Genomic DNA, 19,490 nt, shown 5'->3' on the forward strand with positions numbered 1-19,490 from the left:
GGGCCCTTGATCAAGGCTTAACCCTCTCTGCTCCAGGGTTGCCATACATTGGCTGACCCAGTGTAATTTTGTTGTTTTGTACATGTGTATAGGCATATATGACAACTGAATATATTCTGTTTGTTCTATTATATGTTAATAATAATAGTGAGATGTACAGAATGCTAACCAACCCCACTCTCTTTGACAGATTGATCAGCCACTCGATGGGGATTTACCGGCGAGCTCCCAGCTGTGTCCCCTGCCCTTCGGCCCACTGCCTGCCCTCTCTCTACAGCACCTCCTCCACCAAAATCATGAAACTAGTACTAACTGAATGGCAATTGATATGGATTTTTACCATTTCCAGTAGACAGTAAACACACACACACACACACTCATACACACACACACATATTGACATATACACACACTCTCACATACACACACGCACACACTTACACACACCCACATATACATGAACACATTCCTATGGTTATATACATAAATTAAAATTTTGCTCACACCAAAGGGAGTGACCTCATAAAGCCATTTCACAAGTGCATACCAAAAAACCTGATGAAGCTCTGCTACATTTTCTTGAGAGATCTATACGGAATGTATTTTCTGCACTGAAATTTTAATTTCTTCAACGTTCACCAAAAGAAGCTGCTTGGATTAAATCTGCATCGTTTTTTAAACCCTCATTTGGTTTCACTTTAATTTTGCACATCCTTCCATTGCTGATTGCATGCCGACGACGATGGCACCCCAGAACAATGATGCGGATGCTATGCAGGTGCAGGAAGTCGTGGTGGTTCCTGCTAAAGCAGCCAATGGATCCACAAAAGGAGTAAGTAAAAGAGAGGGTGCAGCTAAGGAAGCAGGTGGAGTCGGCGGGCGGCATGTGGAGAGTCAGGACGAGTCGGCGAGCGAGGGTTCTATAGACCGCATCCCTATACGCCAGTGGGTCATGCATGGAGCCATCATGTTCGGCAGGGAGTTCTGCTACGCGATGGAGACAGCCTTGGTCACGCCCGTATTGCTGCAAATTGGTAAGATGATCAGTTATTAAGACAACCACACCAACCTACAAATAAGCTACACGACCCCAGTCGAGTACATACTGATAAATAAATTGTGTTACCATTCTTTTTTAACCCATCAAGAGTACCAAGTAGGGAAATCATTTGCTAGAAATATTGCTAACAATATATTGGTTACAGCTACAAGCACATTTCTACTGGACACTGCAGCACAGTAATCAGTATTAACCAGTTTAATAGGCAATTGAGCTTGACTTTAGCATCTTGGCTAATCTAGCAATTAATTTTATGTCAGTGCAATTTTACATAACATTCACAATATATATATACACTGGAACCTTGATTTAACAGTCTAAAAGGGGAGCACTGGTCTGAAAAATGCGAATGTCCGAAACAGGGAGTTTTTTTTTCCAGGGGGTGGGCAAATATACGAAAACACAGCACCAAGGTCCACAAAGGTGCTAAACACGCACATATGTTAAACCGTAAAATAAACAAAGGAAATAGACATGTAATACAAAACCTGTAAAAAAAATATTAAAATTGATGTACTGTACTACTTTTTTTGCCGTAATCGTATATAGAGGGTACTCAGAGTATCTATTATTCTGAATTTGAAGCACTACTGGTGGCTACTGGAGCAGTGTTGGTGCATAACTAAGCACTAGAACTGCAAAAATTAAGCATAAAGCACTGAGAAAAAAGTGAGAACAAAGTGAGCCTCCTGACAAAAGCCTATTACTCATGTAAACAGAGAGACATGCGCAGGCTAGCGGACAATTACTGAACTACTGGTGTTGGTACGCTTCTTGCAGGAATTTTACTCAATCGGACTGGAAATTTGGTTTTCCAGATTTTGTCCGTTAAATCCGAAATCCGTTAAATGGAGGTCTGTTAAATCGAGGTTCCACATACAGACAGACAGACAGACAGATAGATTATAATTCAAAAAGAAGCTGTGTACAGTGCCTTTGGGCATCTGGTAATAGAGCCCTGAAAGGGAGGGTTTTGCATCAACCTGATCCAGTTACAATTCAGTTAACATTTTACATCAGCCAGGGTGGCCAGAGTATAAAAGCTGCACTCACAACAAAGATTTTACTACAATACATTTTACATATTACACAGTGGAAGTGTTTTTGGTTTCCTTGTTCCTCCTTTAATATTGATCTGGTCTTATTGTACCAGAAGTCTTTTGTTTTGTAGATGTTCCTTGTTTGTTTATATTTGTGAATACTTTAAAAGCTACAGTGTATCACAAAAGTGAGTACACCCCTCACATTTCTGCAAATATTTCATTATATCTTTTCATGGGACAACACTATAGACATGAAACTTGGATATAACTTAGAGTAGTCAGTGTACAGCTTGTATAGCAGTGTAGATTTACTGTCTTCTGAAAATAACTCAACACACAGCCATTAATATCTAAATAGCTGGCAACATAAGTGAGTACACCCCACAGTGAACATGTCCAAATTGTGCCCAAATGTGTCGTTGTCCCTCCCTGGTGTCATGTGTCAAGGTCCCAGGTGTAAATGGGAAGCAGGGCTGTTAAATTTGGTGTTTTGGGTACAATTCTCTCATACTGGCCACTGGATATTCAACATGGCACCTCATGGCAAAGAACTCTCCTGAGGATGTGAGAAATAGAATTGTTGCTCTCCACAAAGATGGCCTGGGCTATAAGAAGATTGCTAACACCCTGAAACTGAGCTACAGCATGGTGGCCAAGGTCATACAGCGGTTTTCCAGGACAGGTTCCACTCGGAACAGGCTTCGCCAGGGTCGACCAAAGAAGTTGAGTCCACGTGTTCGGCGTCATATCCAGAGGTTGGCTTTAAAAAATAGACACATGAGTGCTGCCAGCATTGCTGCAGAGGTTGAAGACGTGGGAGGACAGCCTGTCAGTGCTCAGACCATACGCCGCACACTGCATCAACTCGGTCTGCATGGTCGTCATCCCAGAAGGAAGCTGACGCACAAGAAAGCCAGCAAACAGTTTGCTGAAGACAAGCAGTCCAAGAACATGGATTACTGGAATGCCCTGTGGTCTGACGAGACCAAGATAAACTTGTTTGGCTCAGATGGTGTCCAGCATGTGTGGCGGCGCCCTGGTGAGAAGTACCAAGACAACTGTATCTTGCCTACAGTCAAGCATGGTGGTGGTAGCATCATGGTCTTGGGCTGCATGAGTGTTGCTGGCACTGGGGAGCTGCAGTTCATTGAGGGAAACATGAATTCCAACATGTACTGTGACATTCTGAAACAGAGCATGATCCCCTCCCTTCGAAAACTGGGCCTCATGGCAGTTTTCCAACAGGATAACGACCCCAAACACAACCTCCAAGATGACAACTGCCTTGCTGAGGAAGCTGAAGGTAAAGGTGATGGACTAAACCCAATTGAGCACCTGTGGCGCATTCCCAAGTGGAAGGTGGAGGAGTTCAAGGTGTCTAACATCCACCAGCTCCGTGATGTCATCATAGAGGAGTGGAAGAGGATTCCAGTAGCAACCTGTGCAGCTCTGGTGAATTCCATGCCCAGGAGGGTTAAGGCAGTGCTGGATAATAATGGTGGTCACACAAAATATTGACACTTTGGGCACAATTTGGACATGTTCACTGTGGGGTGTACTCACTTATGTTGCCAGCCATTTAGACATTAATGGCTGTGTGTTGAGTTATTTTCAGAAGACAGTAAATCTACACTGCTATACAAGTTGTACACTGACTACTCTAAGTTATATCCAAGTTTCATGTCTATAGTGTTGTCCCATGAAAAGATATAATAAAATATTTGCAGAAATGTGAGGGGTGTACTCACTTTTGTGATACACTGTATATTATTGATGACTCCATCGTCCCATATGTTGCCATTGCAGTTTCTGTACAATAGATGGATTTTAAAATGAAGCTGTAAAGTGCCACTGGAAATGGAATTGGACAAGCAAAAAAACTAAACTAGTTTTAAGAATGTACATTACTGATAGCTATTTCATACAACTACATCCACACATCTAAACCTGCACTAATGTACACCTACTGCTCTGACTGGATAGTACATTGCTGACTTGCAGGATCTGTAGGAACTGAAATTTATGCAGTTCTTTACTGTCACGTTCTTCTCCAAGCAATTAAAGCTTACTGTTGCAGTGGACTGTGGAACCAGCTATGTGCACATGTGTAAGGATCAGCCATGTAAATGCAAAGGATAAAGACCTCATGGGAATTAAAATCTGTCAAACCAAGCTAATAACAGAGTAGGTTGCTGAATCAATTGGCTCTACAACACATACTACAGATGATGCTTCTATGTACGAACTAAGGCTGTAAAGTTTGTGACATGACATGACAGTCGGCTGGGCGGCATCTAGTGGGCATTTTTGGAAGTGCCTGCAGCAGGTACTAAATGGCCACCGTGTCTGCAGGGTGGGGGCCGGACTTTGTGTGGCTGGGTCTTCGTACTCTGTGTAAGGACCCTGATTGGTGTAAGAGACACCTGTGCAAAGTGCATGGGCGAGAAGAGGAGGGCTGTGCAGGTGTTGGAAGAGGCGTGTACAGTGACGTGCTCTCCTCGGATGCAATCTGGTATCCCTCAGCAGCGGAAGACAAATTGAGTGTTATAAAATCAGGAGGAAAATAGGGAGAAAATGCATTAAAAAAAAGATATGCATAATGGACATGTTATGTGTAAAAACAAATGAAGAAACTATTGATTGGCTGATGTTTACTTTATTTTTTTATTGTCTTAATATACAGTAGAAAGGCATAGAGTGATCAAATTATTGCAATTTTTTACATATTTCAGCATACTGTTGTCTTTTGGATTCATTTTATTTATTTCCTAGACATGCTGACATGTCATTTACAGATCTGCTGTATGTGATCAACCCCCAAACAAGAATAAGGTTATGTTGTTTGTATTTTCATCTTTAACTTATAGTTATAACTTATAGTTATGAAGTCTATAGCAAAAGCTAGGCCATCATGCTGTTTTGAAGTTTGGACTGGAAGTCATAAAATATTAAAATGTTATACTTAAAGAGGATAGAGGTACAAAACAGTTCTATAAGCTTGTAAATGCAACACCATTAATAGCTTTGGCGCATCTGAGTGATTGCATTCCACTTTGTGGGCTTTTGAAGGTCAGCTTTCGTGTCAGGTTGTGTTTGTCACATGAGTCTTATAGTTGTCACGTGAACCCTTTCCACTTTACACACTGCTGAAAGAGGAATAAAGTATTTGACAGATCCCCCACACACACACACACACTTCCCAAGCCTGTTGTTTAAGAGAGAGAACTGTCAGTCAACTGGCAATGATTAAATGTAAATTTGGACCTAATACTTAAAAACTATCACTGATGCAATTGGAACCATCTTAAATACCTGTTTAAGTAGATAAAAGATATTAATAACTCTTAAATTATTTGTATGGGTGTTTGTTCTGGGTCCAAGAAAGATTGTCACATGCACAATTACTAGACACATTTTGTTACTTAGGATAAATTTTATTGTTGAAGGCATAAAAATGCTAAAATCAAGAGCTGAGATCTCGAATACATCGTATCGATGCCGGCTGAGGCTGAGCGGCCATACGAACAACGATTGGCCTGTTGTTCAGATAAGGGGTGGGATTAAGCCGGATAGGGACTCTCTCCCAGACTAGTGTGATTACGACCTCTGCTGGCTGGTTGGTGGCACCTGCACGGAAATGGGAAAGGAGTGCGGTAGAGGGTGTGGCTCTCCATACACAGCGCTGTACTGCAATGCACTCGTCAAGTGTAGGTGATAAGAAGTTCGATTGCTGTGCACGTGTCGGAGGGGGTGTGGAGCAGCCTCGTCCTCCCCAATCAGGAGCAGGGACCAGCATTAGTGAGAGGATGATTGACGGGCAGAAATTGGATGCGCTAAAGTGGGAGAAAAAGGGGGGAAAAAATGCTAAAATGCTCTGTCAATGTAATATTATTCAACCTCAAACATGTATGTTTAACAAAGGAAAAGTAGGTACTGTGTTGCTCAGATGAATATATATATAACTTCTTTAAGGTTATACTTCCCCAAGAACTCCCAAGGACTGTAAAAGCTGTTATAGCTGCAAATTTGGCTATACAACAAAATATGTTTATTTATTTATACTGATCTGTCCTAATACATACAATGATTATTATCCCTTAGGTCTTCAGTAGTATATTAGGTATATAGTAGTATACTGTACTTTATATATAACATACAGGTGTACCCACTAATGCTTGACCAATGACAAGTGATTTAGGTATTTTACTAGGGCAGTACGGAGACCACACTGTAAGCTGAGCCCATGGAAATACACAGGGTTCGTACACAGACACAGTTTGTGGGTAGAGTTACAATGATGTAAAAGACAGCCTTTGCTAGCCTAGCTGATTTGTTTTTGATTAGGACACAGAGAACCTTCTCTTGTCCTTTTTTACTTAATTACACCTTCATTAAAAGCATTAAAATAAATACAATGCTAGTAAGGTCTAGATTGTTTTAAGTTTAAAGTGTGATTAACTATTGAAATGCAATGTGTAGCACTATTGTTATCAGTTTAGCTTTTTTTTTTTGTCTTATCTTCATGACTGATTTTAGTCCAGTGCTTTATCCTGTACTTTTCGATATATTGACACCAAAACAACTTTAGAATTTTATGTCTGATTGTAAGAGCTGTGCTTGCGTGAAGATTCTGATTGAATGTTGTTACGCAGCAACAGTTTATTTAAAGTTAATTTTTATGTTCATGATACAAGAACACTTGCAACATCCTAATAACCACCAGGAATACAGTAGCAAACATTCAGCAGCATCCTGGCAATCACATGTGATACAATAGTGTTAGGTAGTTAGCATGGTATACCAGAGGTTGCAGGGGTGTTAAAAGCTGGTTGCTGTTGTATTCCAAAATCTTATATGACAAAAAAAAACTGCCTAGCAACACTGTAGCAACTATCTGAAGGACCAAAGCAACTCCCTAGCATCGGCCTAACAAAACTCTGGAGACCACCTAGCAACATCTTACTTGCCATCTAGAATACCCTTAACACATACACTTAGCAACACCCTAGCAACCACCACAATTACCACGGCAACAGATATTGGGGAATTGCTTAAGCTTTCCAGTCACTGTGCATTGACTGCGATACATTTACTTTTTTGCACTTGTTATTTTTCTATTCATCTCGTGTCCATTGGGAATCTTTGCTTTTGCTCTTATAGTATATTTCTATTAATATCTTATCCGTTGGGAATCTCTTATTAAAACTTAGTCTAGCCTTTTAACTTTAAGAAAATATAATTCATGCCCTAGACTTAAAAGTGGGAACTGCCTCTTTACCAGGGAAACTGTAAGTGCTACGCTTCTGACAATTTGAATGGCTGCTATTGCTGGTTCTCTGTACTTTAAATGTAGCCAGAAATGAGGAAATATATATTATATTATTTAGGTTTGATAATGCAACTATGTAACTTTACTTAGATAATGTAAAAATACAATCAATAATAAAATTATTCTAAATCTTATAAAATAAGATCAAGTGAGGCTTTTTATGGAATTCCTAAAGAAAATCATATTGGCTGACAAAAGATTTATAATGTGTATTTTGGGGGCATAGACAAAATACAGGGCAGGGGGCCCTTATTTAACTGTGTTTACCATAGCATGTGCGTGTGTGTGTGTGTGTGAGAGAGAGAGAGAGAGAAGACACTCCAATTTCCAACATAAGACATTTTGGTTTGTTTAGGGTGATGTACAGTACAACCGGGTTCATTTGGCTGGGTTGAAGCTTTGGAGCATTGCCTATTGGCTGGGATTAGACTAGTGCTAGATTAGTGTGTGCATGTCAACATTAGCTGGTCATCACAAGAATACATTGTGTTTAGTAAGCAGAAAGTACAAGTAGCTGATCTGATTTAATGATGCAGGTTGTTTGTTGACCGCATTGAATGTAATGGCTCGTTCATGAAGTGCTAGTCAAGATTTTTCCCTTTTCATTAATGTAATAGTATTTTGTTCTTATTGTCTACAGTGATAACTGATAATCATATAATGTTTCAACAAATAACATGCTGTACATATAGAAACAATGATCTGTTGTATGAGAGAAGTGGCACGCATTGTTATGAGCCAGCGAATTGTTTCAACCCTTCTCATCTATCCACAGTGCATTATTCCATGTGAAATGTGAGTCAGCAGTCAGGGCTGTTTGCAGATGTAGATAGAATGCCTCGGATGATTATCAGCAGCGTTAGAGAAAATGCTCCTGTGTAAGCCATGGTGAAAATGCATGGCTCGGCTGGTTCTGGTTGGTTCTTGGCTTAGGTGATGCTTTTTTCCAATTTTACGACTCTGCTGACAAGGGCTGCAGGCAGTAAATTCTTTTTCTTTAAACTTGTTGCCATTTCAGGACATTTTCTGCCATGTTAAGCACTGCACACAGTGCAGAAAGTGTCCTCTACACATGGTTAGAATCTGTGTTGGAGCTGTTGCTATGGCCTGGCATGGCTTGGCAAATGCAGGTCTGTGTTGGGTGGGGTTGGGATGTGAGATTCATATTTATCAGTAAGAGTGAATAGCTCTCTGACTCTGCACTCTTACAGCAGTGTCTGGGCAAGAATGATGATTCAATTGCTGAAATTATTATTTATCCATTACTTACAGTTAAAATACCTTTATTTTTGTTGCCCACATTTTTGTACTATTATTTTATCAATTGATTTCTAAATATTATTAAAATATTTATTATCAATCCCCTTATTATCTGCTACATAATGTAGTTGTGTTATGCACATCACTGCAGCAGCTAAAATGTTTAAAGATGCAGAACTGATCAGCTTTATATGCGAAAGAGATGGTATTGTGAGGATGCTCCTTTTTGTCTTTGGCACAGAGAACTCGACATCTGTTTTTTTCCCCAGAACAGTCTAAAATATGGATTTTATCTGAGCATAACACTTGTGTTTCCACTTTGTTTTGGTCTATCTGAGATAAGCTTTGCCCCAGAGAACTTAACATCGATGTACGTTTTTTTTGGCAGTGGCGGACTGTGTTAAGTGACAATGGTTTTTAGAAGTATAGAAGTTTTTTATGCAATGCCATTAACAGTGGTTTCTAGCCTTGCCTTATATAGACTAAGGTTTCTCCGGTTCCCTGAATCTTTTCACAATATTATGTATGGTGGATAGTAAAAGACCTCAGTTATTTGTAATCCTGCATTTTCAAGAAATTTGATTGAAAATACTTTTAAGAAGGTTGGCACAAAGTGGTGAGCCATGACCCATCATTGCTTGCAATGACTAATACATTGGAGTATTGTCCTTTTATATTCCATCATTAATCCTCGCCATTAATCCTTACCAATTCACCTGCGGTATGAAGTGTGTGGGCATTAAATTTGTTAAGATTTTTTATTTATTTATTTATTAGGATTTTAACATCATGTTTTACACTTTGGTTACATTCATGACAGAACAGGTAGTCACTCGTTACACAAGGTTCATCAGTTCACAAGTTTAACATCAAACAAATTGTCATGGACAATTTTGTATCTCCAATTCACCTCACTTGTATGTTTTTGGACTGTGGGAGGAAACCGAAGCACCCGGAGGAAAGCCACGCAGACACGGGGAGAACAATCCAACTCCATTTAAAAGGACCTGGACTACTCCACCTGGGGATCGAACCCAGGACCTTCTTACTCTGAGACAACAGTGCAACCAACTGAGCCACTGTGCAGCACAATCTGTTTAATAACAAAATACAATCAAGTTGGTCAGACAATTAAACTTTAAGCACCGGAGACTATTGTTTCCTGCAAAACCTTTTTGGTCACTCTCCAGCATATTGCTGGGTTTTTCACATGGCCGCTGAGCAGTTTTGCTTAAACAATGGTTATTGCCCTGGTCACCCCAGCCATCTGGAACGACAAAAGCAGGAAATGGTGGGTGCTATGAGAAACTGTAAGGGTTTTTTTTCCTCCATGCTCAGGGTGGGTAAAGAAAGGGCAAGGTGCTATCAAGCTGTGCTGAAATCTAGAACAGGTTTATACACTGTCCAAAAGTATGTGAACCCCTCTCCTTATTATTATATCCAGGTGTTAGCCTTGGTATAAAATGGTACACTGATTGCCAGACAGGTTTTTTAATCCAACATTAGTGCCTATTCATGCAAATAATCTTTTGACTGAAGGACCAGTTTAAACAGACACTCTTTCCCAGACAAAGAAGGAGTATACAAGCAACAAAAGTGGGTGAAGGACTCCAAATTATTGCCTATGGTTTTGGAATAGGATGTTTAACATGTTATTTGTTCATATAATGTAGTTGCTCTGCAGTGACAGAGCTGTTGTTTCTCCGCAATGCGCTAAATGGTAATGAGTTTTCTCATCACTTTGCAGTATGTGTTAGTGGGGTGGAGATTAAAGAGATTCTCTGGTTGTCCTGTTCCTGTCTGATGTACTGCTGCAGTGTTACATAATGTAGCTGACTCAGAATTACGAGGTGTGTGTGCGTGTGCACGTGTGTGTGTGTGTGTGTGTGTGTGTGTGTGTGTGTGTGTGTGTGTGTGTGTGTCATAGACCAATGCAGGTTAGCTTTACTTATGGCCTACAGGAATTGGAAAATAGGTCCAATTGCTTCAAAAATAGGATAGAATGTACTTGTAGCTACTTACAAATTGCTAGTGCAACAGGTAGGGTAGTCACCACACAGCTCCACAGTACCATGTTTTAAATCTTTTATACATAATTTCAGTCTAGGTGTATATATAGCCTAAAGCAGCCACTATTCTTCCCGAAACATACATTTTATGTTCAGTTCATACAAATATTATAGACAAAAATAGCAGGTTGCAGAATTATTAGATTTTTTTAGGCTAACAGTATGTGCTATCTGTACCTTTGTTTTTATTTCATTTTTCTTGTTTTATTTTTATATGTATGTCTTTAGTGTTTTTATCATTGTTTGCTAAATAATTAATAACTGTCAGGAGTAGAAACAGTAAGCTCTGATACACCATATAAATATTTTATTCCTCCATCTGTTGGTGACTGCAGAACTTAAATAGGCTGCTTCCACTTTACCCCTTAGGATACCTGAGCTAATCAGAGCTGCAATTTTAGGTGTTCTGTCAACCTCCAACACTAAGATCTCTGAAATCTGAGTTCAGAGGTTCTATCGACTGGACAGGCGTCTACACAGACATGATTGACAGTGTCTGAGGAGGACTGCTAAAGTCCTGCAGTTAATTGCCACCCTGTGCAGTGTGTTTCTGCATTGCACCCATTGCTTTCTAGTGGAATCAGCTCTGACCAGGATAAAGCGGTTGATGAAAATGAAGTGAAATGGAAAAACACACACATACAATGCTCGCTTTTGGTGAGGGAAATGTCAACAGTCTATAGTTATCTTCACCATAATAGGTGCACATAACCTACAGTTACTACAGTGTAATACCTCCCCCTTGTGGACAAACTTTCACCTGACCAATCTCAGGCATAATAAATATTTATTAAATATTTAATTTAGTTTAAAATATATGATAAAAGATCAACAAAATACTACTCATACAACAACAACTAATGATATGTATTGCGTAGTATTGCATGAATTCCTCAATAATTTTTGTGATATTTTTGTGATTTGAATTTGTTTCCTGCAAAACACAACACACTCCCAACAAAAAGTTGGGACAGAGACAAAATAAAAGTGTAATATGAAATGTAAATGTAATGTAATAACTATGTTTAATAATATAACATTAAATTATATTAAATAATAAAAAATATATTAAATAATATAAATTATATTAAATAATATAAATAATATTTAATTAATAATATTTCATTCTTAACACGCACATGATTTACCATCTACCACACAAAATATTTGTTGAAGATTTATAAAATTCTGACCAATCTCAGTCCCTGTATTACAAGACCAGAAACCACAGTTAAATGTGGTTGGCCTACACCTGGCACAATCATATCAGAATAAAACACTTTACCTTGTCATCACCATGTAGGTGTCATTGCAATGCTGAGAATGTTCCAGCCCCCAACATAATTTTGTCAGTGGAGGTCATATGGACGGGACGCTTTTGATTGACAAATGGGATACAGAGTGGTGACAGAGTGTACAAAGCTTCACTGAGTAATTGTATAACCGCAAAGTTGATCTGTATGGTAGTTAAAGCTTATACAATATTTAATGAACCAAAGTATATATATATACATGCATTTTTGGGTGTCACGGTGGCTAGCACTGTCACCTCACAGCAAGAAGGTACTGGGTTTGATCCCCAGGTGGAGCGGTCCAGGTCCTTTCTGTGTGGAGTTTGCATGTTCTCGCCGTGTCTGAGTGGGTTTCCTCTGGGAACTCCAGTTTCCTCCCACAGTCCAAAGACATGCAAGTGAGGTGAATTGGAGATACAAAATTGTCCATGACTGTGTTCGATATAACCTTGTGAACTGATGAACCTTGTGTGATGAGTAACTACCGTTCTAATCATGAATAACCAAAGTGTAAAACATGACGTTAAAATCCCAATAAACAAACAAACATACATTCTTAAAGAGATTTTATTTATGTTTTATATCTATATATACGCTCTGTCGTACTACATTCTGTAAATACTTTAAAATTCTGATCCTATATAGTGAAGCCTGTTTTTCTACTGTAGAGCAGCTGATGATTAATGACTGCAGTAGTGTTCATGCTGTATGACTGCAGCAGTATTTATAAAACCAGGCTTTGGGCAAGTTCTTGATAAGCATGCAGTACATGCATATTAAAAGAAACTAGAAAAATAGATAAAGCACCTGTTTCTTGCTGCTGTTTTCTCAAGGGGTAAAGTGATTGAACACTACACTCCCCAGCACTGTTGCTTACACACAAGTGTGCGCACACACACAAGCACACACTGCAGTCCCATGACCTGAATTACATGTGGTTCAAACCACAGGATAATCCAGCCTTTTTAAGACTGTTTCCTCTCTCCTGCCAATAACTGAATGTTGTAATATCTTGTTTAACATCCCTCTCATGGGTTTTTATAATTCAATCCTAACCCCCATGATGCAATGTGGGTCCCTCAGATTTTAAATCATTAAAAATACGTTTTTGAGCGTTGAGTGTTATAAGACTCATCAAGCTGTAGTGGGGTGTGGAAGATGCTGACTGTCATGTCTAATTCATGTTTAAGAATTAAATAAAGTAATAATAACAAAAGTTATACTCTTAAGGTTGGGCAGATCTTAAATTCTATTATGCTGCTTAACTGAATTTGCTTAATGACAAGTTACATCTTGGGATGCTATGAAACCTCAGATAAATACTGATTTTGCTATTTTAGATTTATTATAAGCAATTTTTAATTCATAACTAATAAATTATAGCTTTGTATAGGCTAGGGCTGCTGTATAGTCTAGTCTCTTCAACATAATAAATGCACATAACATTAAGAGTTACTACAGTCCTAATACCTCCCCCTTGTGGACAAACTTTTACCTGACAAACTTCAGACAGAAATATTTAATAAATATTTAATTTATATTCCGCTAGCACACCAGCGCCGAGATTCTGAACTCCTCGGTTCGAAACTCGGCATTGCCACCAGTCGGATGGGTGCCATCTAGCAGGCATAATTGGCAGTGCCTGCAGCAGACACGGTTCTGCTAGGGCAAGATGACCGGGCTATGTGGGTGGGGTCTTCAAATGCTGTGTAAGGACCCTGATTGGCAGATAGAGAGGCGCCTGTGCAGAGTGCATAGGTTAAAAATGGTTCCGCAAAGGGCTGCGCGCGGGTCGGAGGAAGTGTGGGCAGCAATGACATGGTGGTGGTGTGTTAGTGTGTGCTGTGCTGGTATGAGTGGATCAGACACAGCAGCGCTGCTGGAGTTTTTAAATACCGTGTCCGCTCACTTTCCACTCTATTAGACAGTCCTACCTAGGTCCACCACCCAAATAATACCTGCTCTGTGGTGGTCCTGGGAGAGTCCTGACCATTGAAGAAAAGCATGAAAGGGGGCTAACAAAGCATGCAGAGAAACAGATGGACTACAGTCAGTAATTGTAGTCTACAAACTAATTCCTTTTCCGTCTGCCACCATGTCTGTCTATGCTTTCTGGAGTCCTACAACTCACAGTGCTCTCAGTATTGTTAGCCAATTCTGACCTGCCAAGGAATAAACAAAATCCCAGTCATTATTTACTACGATCTGTCTAGCTTCCTGTTTAGTTGTTTACTCATTGTACATTTTGAGGAAAAAACAAATTGCTCACCAGTGAAGTTCTGTTACTGCTGCTTGGTCATTTTCCCCAGGAATTATTGTCATGTTTGTGAACAATTATCAGGCAAGTATAAAAATAACATGAATCTTTTGCTAGATTGAATGATGTAAGTTGGTGGCGTATGGTGCACATTTAGTACCAATGTGACAGAAGTCCCTGACTTTGAGTTAAGCAGAGACATGTTGTTGTGGTACATGCACTCAGGCACGTTCCTGCTCCCACTATGAACCTGAGAGGAGCTTTCATAAAGTTTTTCTCATGACTGCTGAGCACATGCTTTTCCTGCTCACAGACTTTAATATGTTAACACTTTCTGCTTTAATGGATGCAGGTCCATAGCAGGTGCCGGAATCAAGTGCAGGACCTGTGCCAGTATTTGTGTGCCTACATTCCTATTGTCTGGGCGCTCTCCACACCACTATCGTACAAAGCATGTACCCCGATCAGCCAAAACATTAAGACCACCTCCTTGTTTCTACACACATTGTCCATTTTATCAGCTCCACTTACCATATAGAAGCACTTTGTAGTTCTACAGTTACTGACTGTAGTCCATCTGTTTCTCTGCATGCTTTGTTAGCCCCCTTTCATGCTGTTTTTCAATAATAAAAACCCCCACAGGACCACTACAGAGTAGGTATTATTTAGGTGGTGGATCATTCTCAGCACTGCAGTGACACTGACATGGTGATGGTGTGTTAGTGTGTGTTGTGCTGGTATGAGTGGATCAGACACAGCAGCGCTGCTGGAGTTTTTAAATGCCGTGTCCACTCACTGTCCACTCTATTAGACACTCCTACCTGGTTGGTCCACCTTATAGATGTAAAGTCAGAGACGATCGCTCATCTATTGCTGCTGTTTGAGTTGGTCATCTTCTTGACCTTCATCAGTAGTAGAACTACAAAGTGCTTCTATAGGGTAATTGGAGCTGATAAAATGGACAGTGAGTGTAGAAACAAGTAGGTGGTTTTAATGTTATGGCTGATCAGTGTATGTAAAGGCCCAAGAACCTGCCCTAGAATACAGACACCTGAAGCTCGCTCTTCAGTACATTGTCAAACTTCGAAGAAAACCCACTAATCCAGCATATGATGCCACCTTCATCCGTCTGTGCCCTTTGCTGTACAATGCCAGGCCAAACTATATACAACCCTTTAGCCAAATAATCAAACATCATCTTAATGCACTGAAAATAGAACCAAATACCGTATTTCAACCATACACCAATACACCTCCTCCATGGAAACTTTCAAAACCAAACATCATGTTGTATTTTGCCAAACTTCATAATAATAAACACACACCCAAACAAATACATAAAGGAATTCTCTGACATTAGAAGAAAATTCCCTACCCACACGGAACTCTTTACAGGTGGCCCAAAAAACCACAGACTTGGTATCAGCAGCAATAGTACGGAACTAGTTTTTAAACTGAAAGTTACTTAATACATTACTAAAAGTCAGACTATAAGTCAGTGGATGTGTTTTGGAAGGGTCCGAGTTTGACTTGTTGAGTGTTCCTTATATTCTCTAGGAGTCTGAATGAACTGTACAGCATTTAATAATAATTATAATATTAATTTTCAACATAAAATCCAAATTCAAGCCAAACAGCATGTTTTCTGATTTACTTGCATTTAAGATTAGCCTTACTTTTTACTTTCAAACAAATGATCACTAGGAGATTGGGGTCCTCTTATAAAAGAAAGTTGTTTTATTTTCATGATCTAATGTTGCCCCTGACATTTAACAGCATTTATAGCATGATGATTCACATGCCATTTGGTTATTGGCCCAAATGTATTTGTTCTGAGTGTAAAACACTATTTAAATGCATATAGGCTAATACCAACCACTCTCACCAGTACATGGACTTCTCCATGATTTTGACCTTTTTCCTAAACAGCCAATAGGATTCAAGACATCCATTACACCCTTGTTACGTCCCTGTTTGCTAAATGTGGATCAGAATTTCTCACTTTTCTCACTGCCAACTTTGCAGATCAGATTGATATCCTAGATGCAGAGGCCCTGTTTGTTTTTGGAACAAAGCTGTACATGTGAGATTCTCAGACAGAGTTCATGGGTGGGACATATGCAATTTCAGAAAGTCTTTAATTAAGTGCACATGTCCCTGGGTGTACGATGTCTCATACATATTTAGTTTGATCACTTGAGATGATGTGTACAACAGGCCCAATTAATGTCTGAGGGAAGAAAAGTTGGCAACTCCTATTGTCTGGTCGATGTGCTGGCAGGTTTGACTAAAGAATACAGAGAGCATAGCAGGGTCCTCTGTACATGTTAAGGCTCCCTTTTGAAAAAATACTTTTACGAATGTGGAATACATGGCACTCACTTCAATCTATTTTGAGTCACTAACTATACAAGTCTTGCTAATTATATATATATATATATATATATACAGGTATATATACACAGGGTGTCCCTAAAGTCTGAACGCATAGGCAAAATGCATCTTTTTAATACATTTCGATACATTTTTAACAACATTTTATTTCTATTATTAGAATATTAATGACATCTTCAATGTGTTTTCCACTATTTGTGATGCAGTATGTGTGTGTATTTTAGTAACCATATAGTTAGTAATAGTTAGTGATACTGCCTTTGTGTCCAGACTTTAGGGACAAAGTTTTTAAAAAATGTAATAAAAAAATCACAACAAGTATTTATTTATTTCCTGTGATAATCCAAATTATGATCAGGTGGATATCTGAGTTAATGTTAACCTCTGGCTTATGCTGTTCTCTGCAGGTCTTCCAGAACAGTATTACAGCCTGGTGTGGTTCTTGAGCCCTATCCTCGGCCTAATGTTCACTCCTTTGATTGGATCAGCTAGCGACCGCTGCACGCTGCGTTGGGGCCGCCGGCGGCCCTTCATCCTAGCCCTGAGTGTGGGTGTGCTCTTCGGCGTAGCGCTCTTCCTTAATGGATCTCTAATAGGTGAGCTCCAGGAATGGGGTGGATTTGGTTATGTATGTTAAATATATTATATTTGTTTGTCTATAAATACACAACTATTTTAATTTTTTAAAATGCTACAGATGATCAGTGTTCTTCTGATTCTTGATTATTTTCATCAAGACATGATAACATGATAATTTTCATGTGCTGTCTGAATTATTTCCATCAAAATACTTATATTATAAGCATTGTAACATATAATACTATGAACATTAATATAATATATTTATGCATATGTCTAATTCTAAGACCCTAATTTTAAACTGTTATAGCTATATGTTAAAATAATTTATTTTGTGTTTATCCTGCTATTATACGTACTATTAAGTTAAACAGAAGTAAAGTTTCCTTACAGGTATTTTAATGTTCCACCAGAAACAGTCCACAAAAATAGTATGGAAATATTTAAGCCTGGAAATAATTAAATGTTAAGTATCCATTGAAGTCATTTTAAATGGTTTAAACACAAATTTGGGTTATTGCTTAGCTAAACAGTTTATGATTTCAAATATTTCTGTGGAGCACAATGGCATTACTCCCTCACATTCTTTCTCTGTATGACAAATTTCACTGTCTATAGTATCCATGGGTGTCACAATCTTGTAAGAATAAACAAAATCACAGTATCTTTTCAGTATTTGGTATTAAAGTTAACAATAAAGCCATTTCTAAGTTGCTCTGTGGCACAACTGGCACAAATGATACATCTGTCTAACACTTTCTTTGTGGTGCTAGACCCATTTATTTATTCACTGTCCGGATCGCGATGGGACTGATTCATTGGACGAAAAAAAGCAGGCAACACCCTGAGCAGGTCACCAGTCCATTACAGGGCAGACACACACACACACACACACACAGGGCAATTTTAGTAGCTCCAGTTGGCCTGACTGCATGTCTTTGGACTTTCTCTGTATGACAGTCCATTGGTGTCACAATCTTTTAAGAATAAACATAGCACAATCTGCAGTATCTACAATTACAATCCAAATTTCCAGAATTAGGATGTTTTGTCCAAACTTTTTTATGTGTGTATAGTTACAAAGTTCAATTAAGTTGTTCATTAAAAACATTTGATTTTTTTTCTTCGAACTCTTGTCAGGTAAACAAAGGATTCTTGTTTTTATTGCACTTCACAAAATGTCCAAACAATTCCAGAAATAGGGTTTGTACTGCAAACTGTCATATTTTTATTGAGCAGTTATCCAGTCCCTACATAGCTGATAACACTAAGTGTGTAATCATATGTGTTTATCAGTCCAGGTTTTCTGTTCTTTTCTCAACAAAAGAAATCGATGTAATGATTTTCTGTGGTAATTGGCTGTATTGATTGGTGCAATGGATATAGGAGAATACCCCGAAAGAACCCAGGGAAGTCTGCAGTTTACTTAAGCTGTGGTTCTGCTGGTTTAGGAATCTAGGAGCTGGTATGTGTTACACTGCAACATGTAAGTGTAAGACTTTTAAGAATTCTTACATTCAGTGGCCCTGAGTGTGCTGAGCCTTCCACAAATGCACTTTTGTTGGGAAATAAAAAAACACTTTTTTTTCCTTTTTTTAAAAACCCCATAATGTGTGATTATTATATCAATAAAAAGAGCCTATATTGTGTCTGCTGCATCCATGCTGATGAATCAGTGCCTGAATGCTAAATCATATCAGGATGTCAGTTTATGCTTTCTTAGTGTCAGTGCATTTTTAATGGTAATCAATGCACACATGCTTTAGGTCTCCATTAGCTAAAGCTAAATCAGACAGTACAAGCAGTTAATCCAATCTTAGATTTGAGTCCATAAAGCTAGATATTTCTGTTGTCTCTTACTGTCCTGGACTCATTTAGAACTTAGGGCCTTAGAGTTAAAGGACTTACAGTTAAGGGCCTTGCTCAAGAGACCAACAGTGGCAGCCTGATAGCATTACCTTCTATTTTTCTCAGTCTTTGTTGTTTCCATATGTTGTTTTTGTTTTGTTTGAGACATATTTGACCCTATCTAAAAGCCACTGCTGCTGAACCTGTTACAAACTGATCTTTTGTATATGTATTACTTCCTGAATAAGTTTATGTATTTGTGTATATGTTATTTAATGACTATATTACTATTATTGTTGCATTCCAACAATCTAATTGTGGTAAAAGTACATTTCTCACAGAACAAATGACAATGCAAA

At 38.8% G+C, this 19,490-nt stretch overlaps 1 protein-coding gene across 1 annotated transcript in view; it reads left to right on the forward strand.

Moving 5' to 3' along the window:
• The first annotated feature begins 712 nt into the window (after positions 1-712).
• Positions 713-19,490, forward strand: part of LOC134309156 (solute carrier family 45 member 4) — a 36,677-nt gene continuing 17,899 nt past the window's right edge. Inside the window, exons 1-2 of the mRNA XM_062990790.1 lie at positions 713-1,034; positions 17,112-17,300. Coding sequence (XP_062846860.1) covers positions 731-1,034; positions 17,112-17,300 — 493 coding nt within the window. The 5' untranslated portion in view covers positions 713-730. The remainder of the gene's footprint in view (positions 1,035-17,111; positions 17,301-19,490) is intronic.

This window comes from Trichomycterus rosablanca, chromosome 2 (assembly GCF_030014385.1).
Source record: "Trichomycterus rosablanca isolate fTriRos1 chromosome 2, fTriRos1.hap1, whole genome shotgun sequence".
Lineage (NCBI taxonomy): Eukaryota > Metazoa > Chordata > Actinopteri > Siluriformes > Trichomycteridae > Trichomycterus > Trichomycterus rosablanca.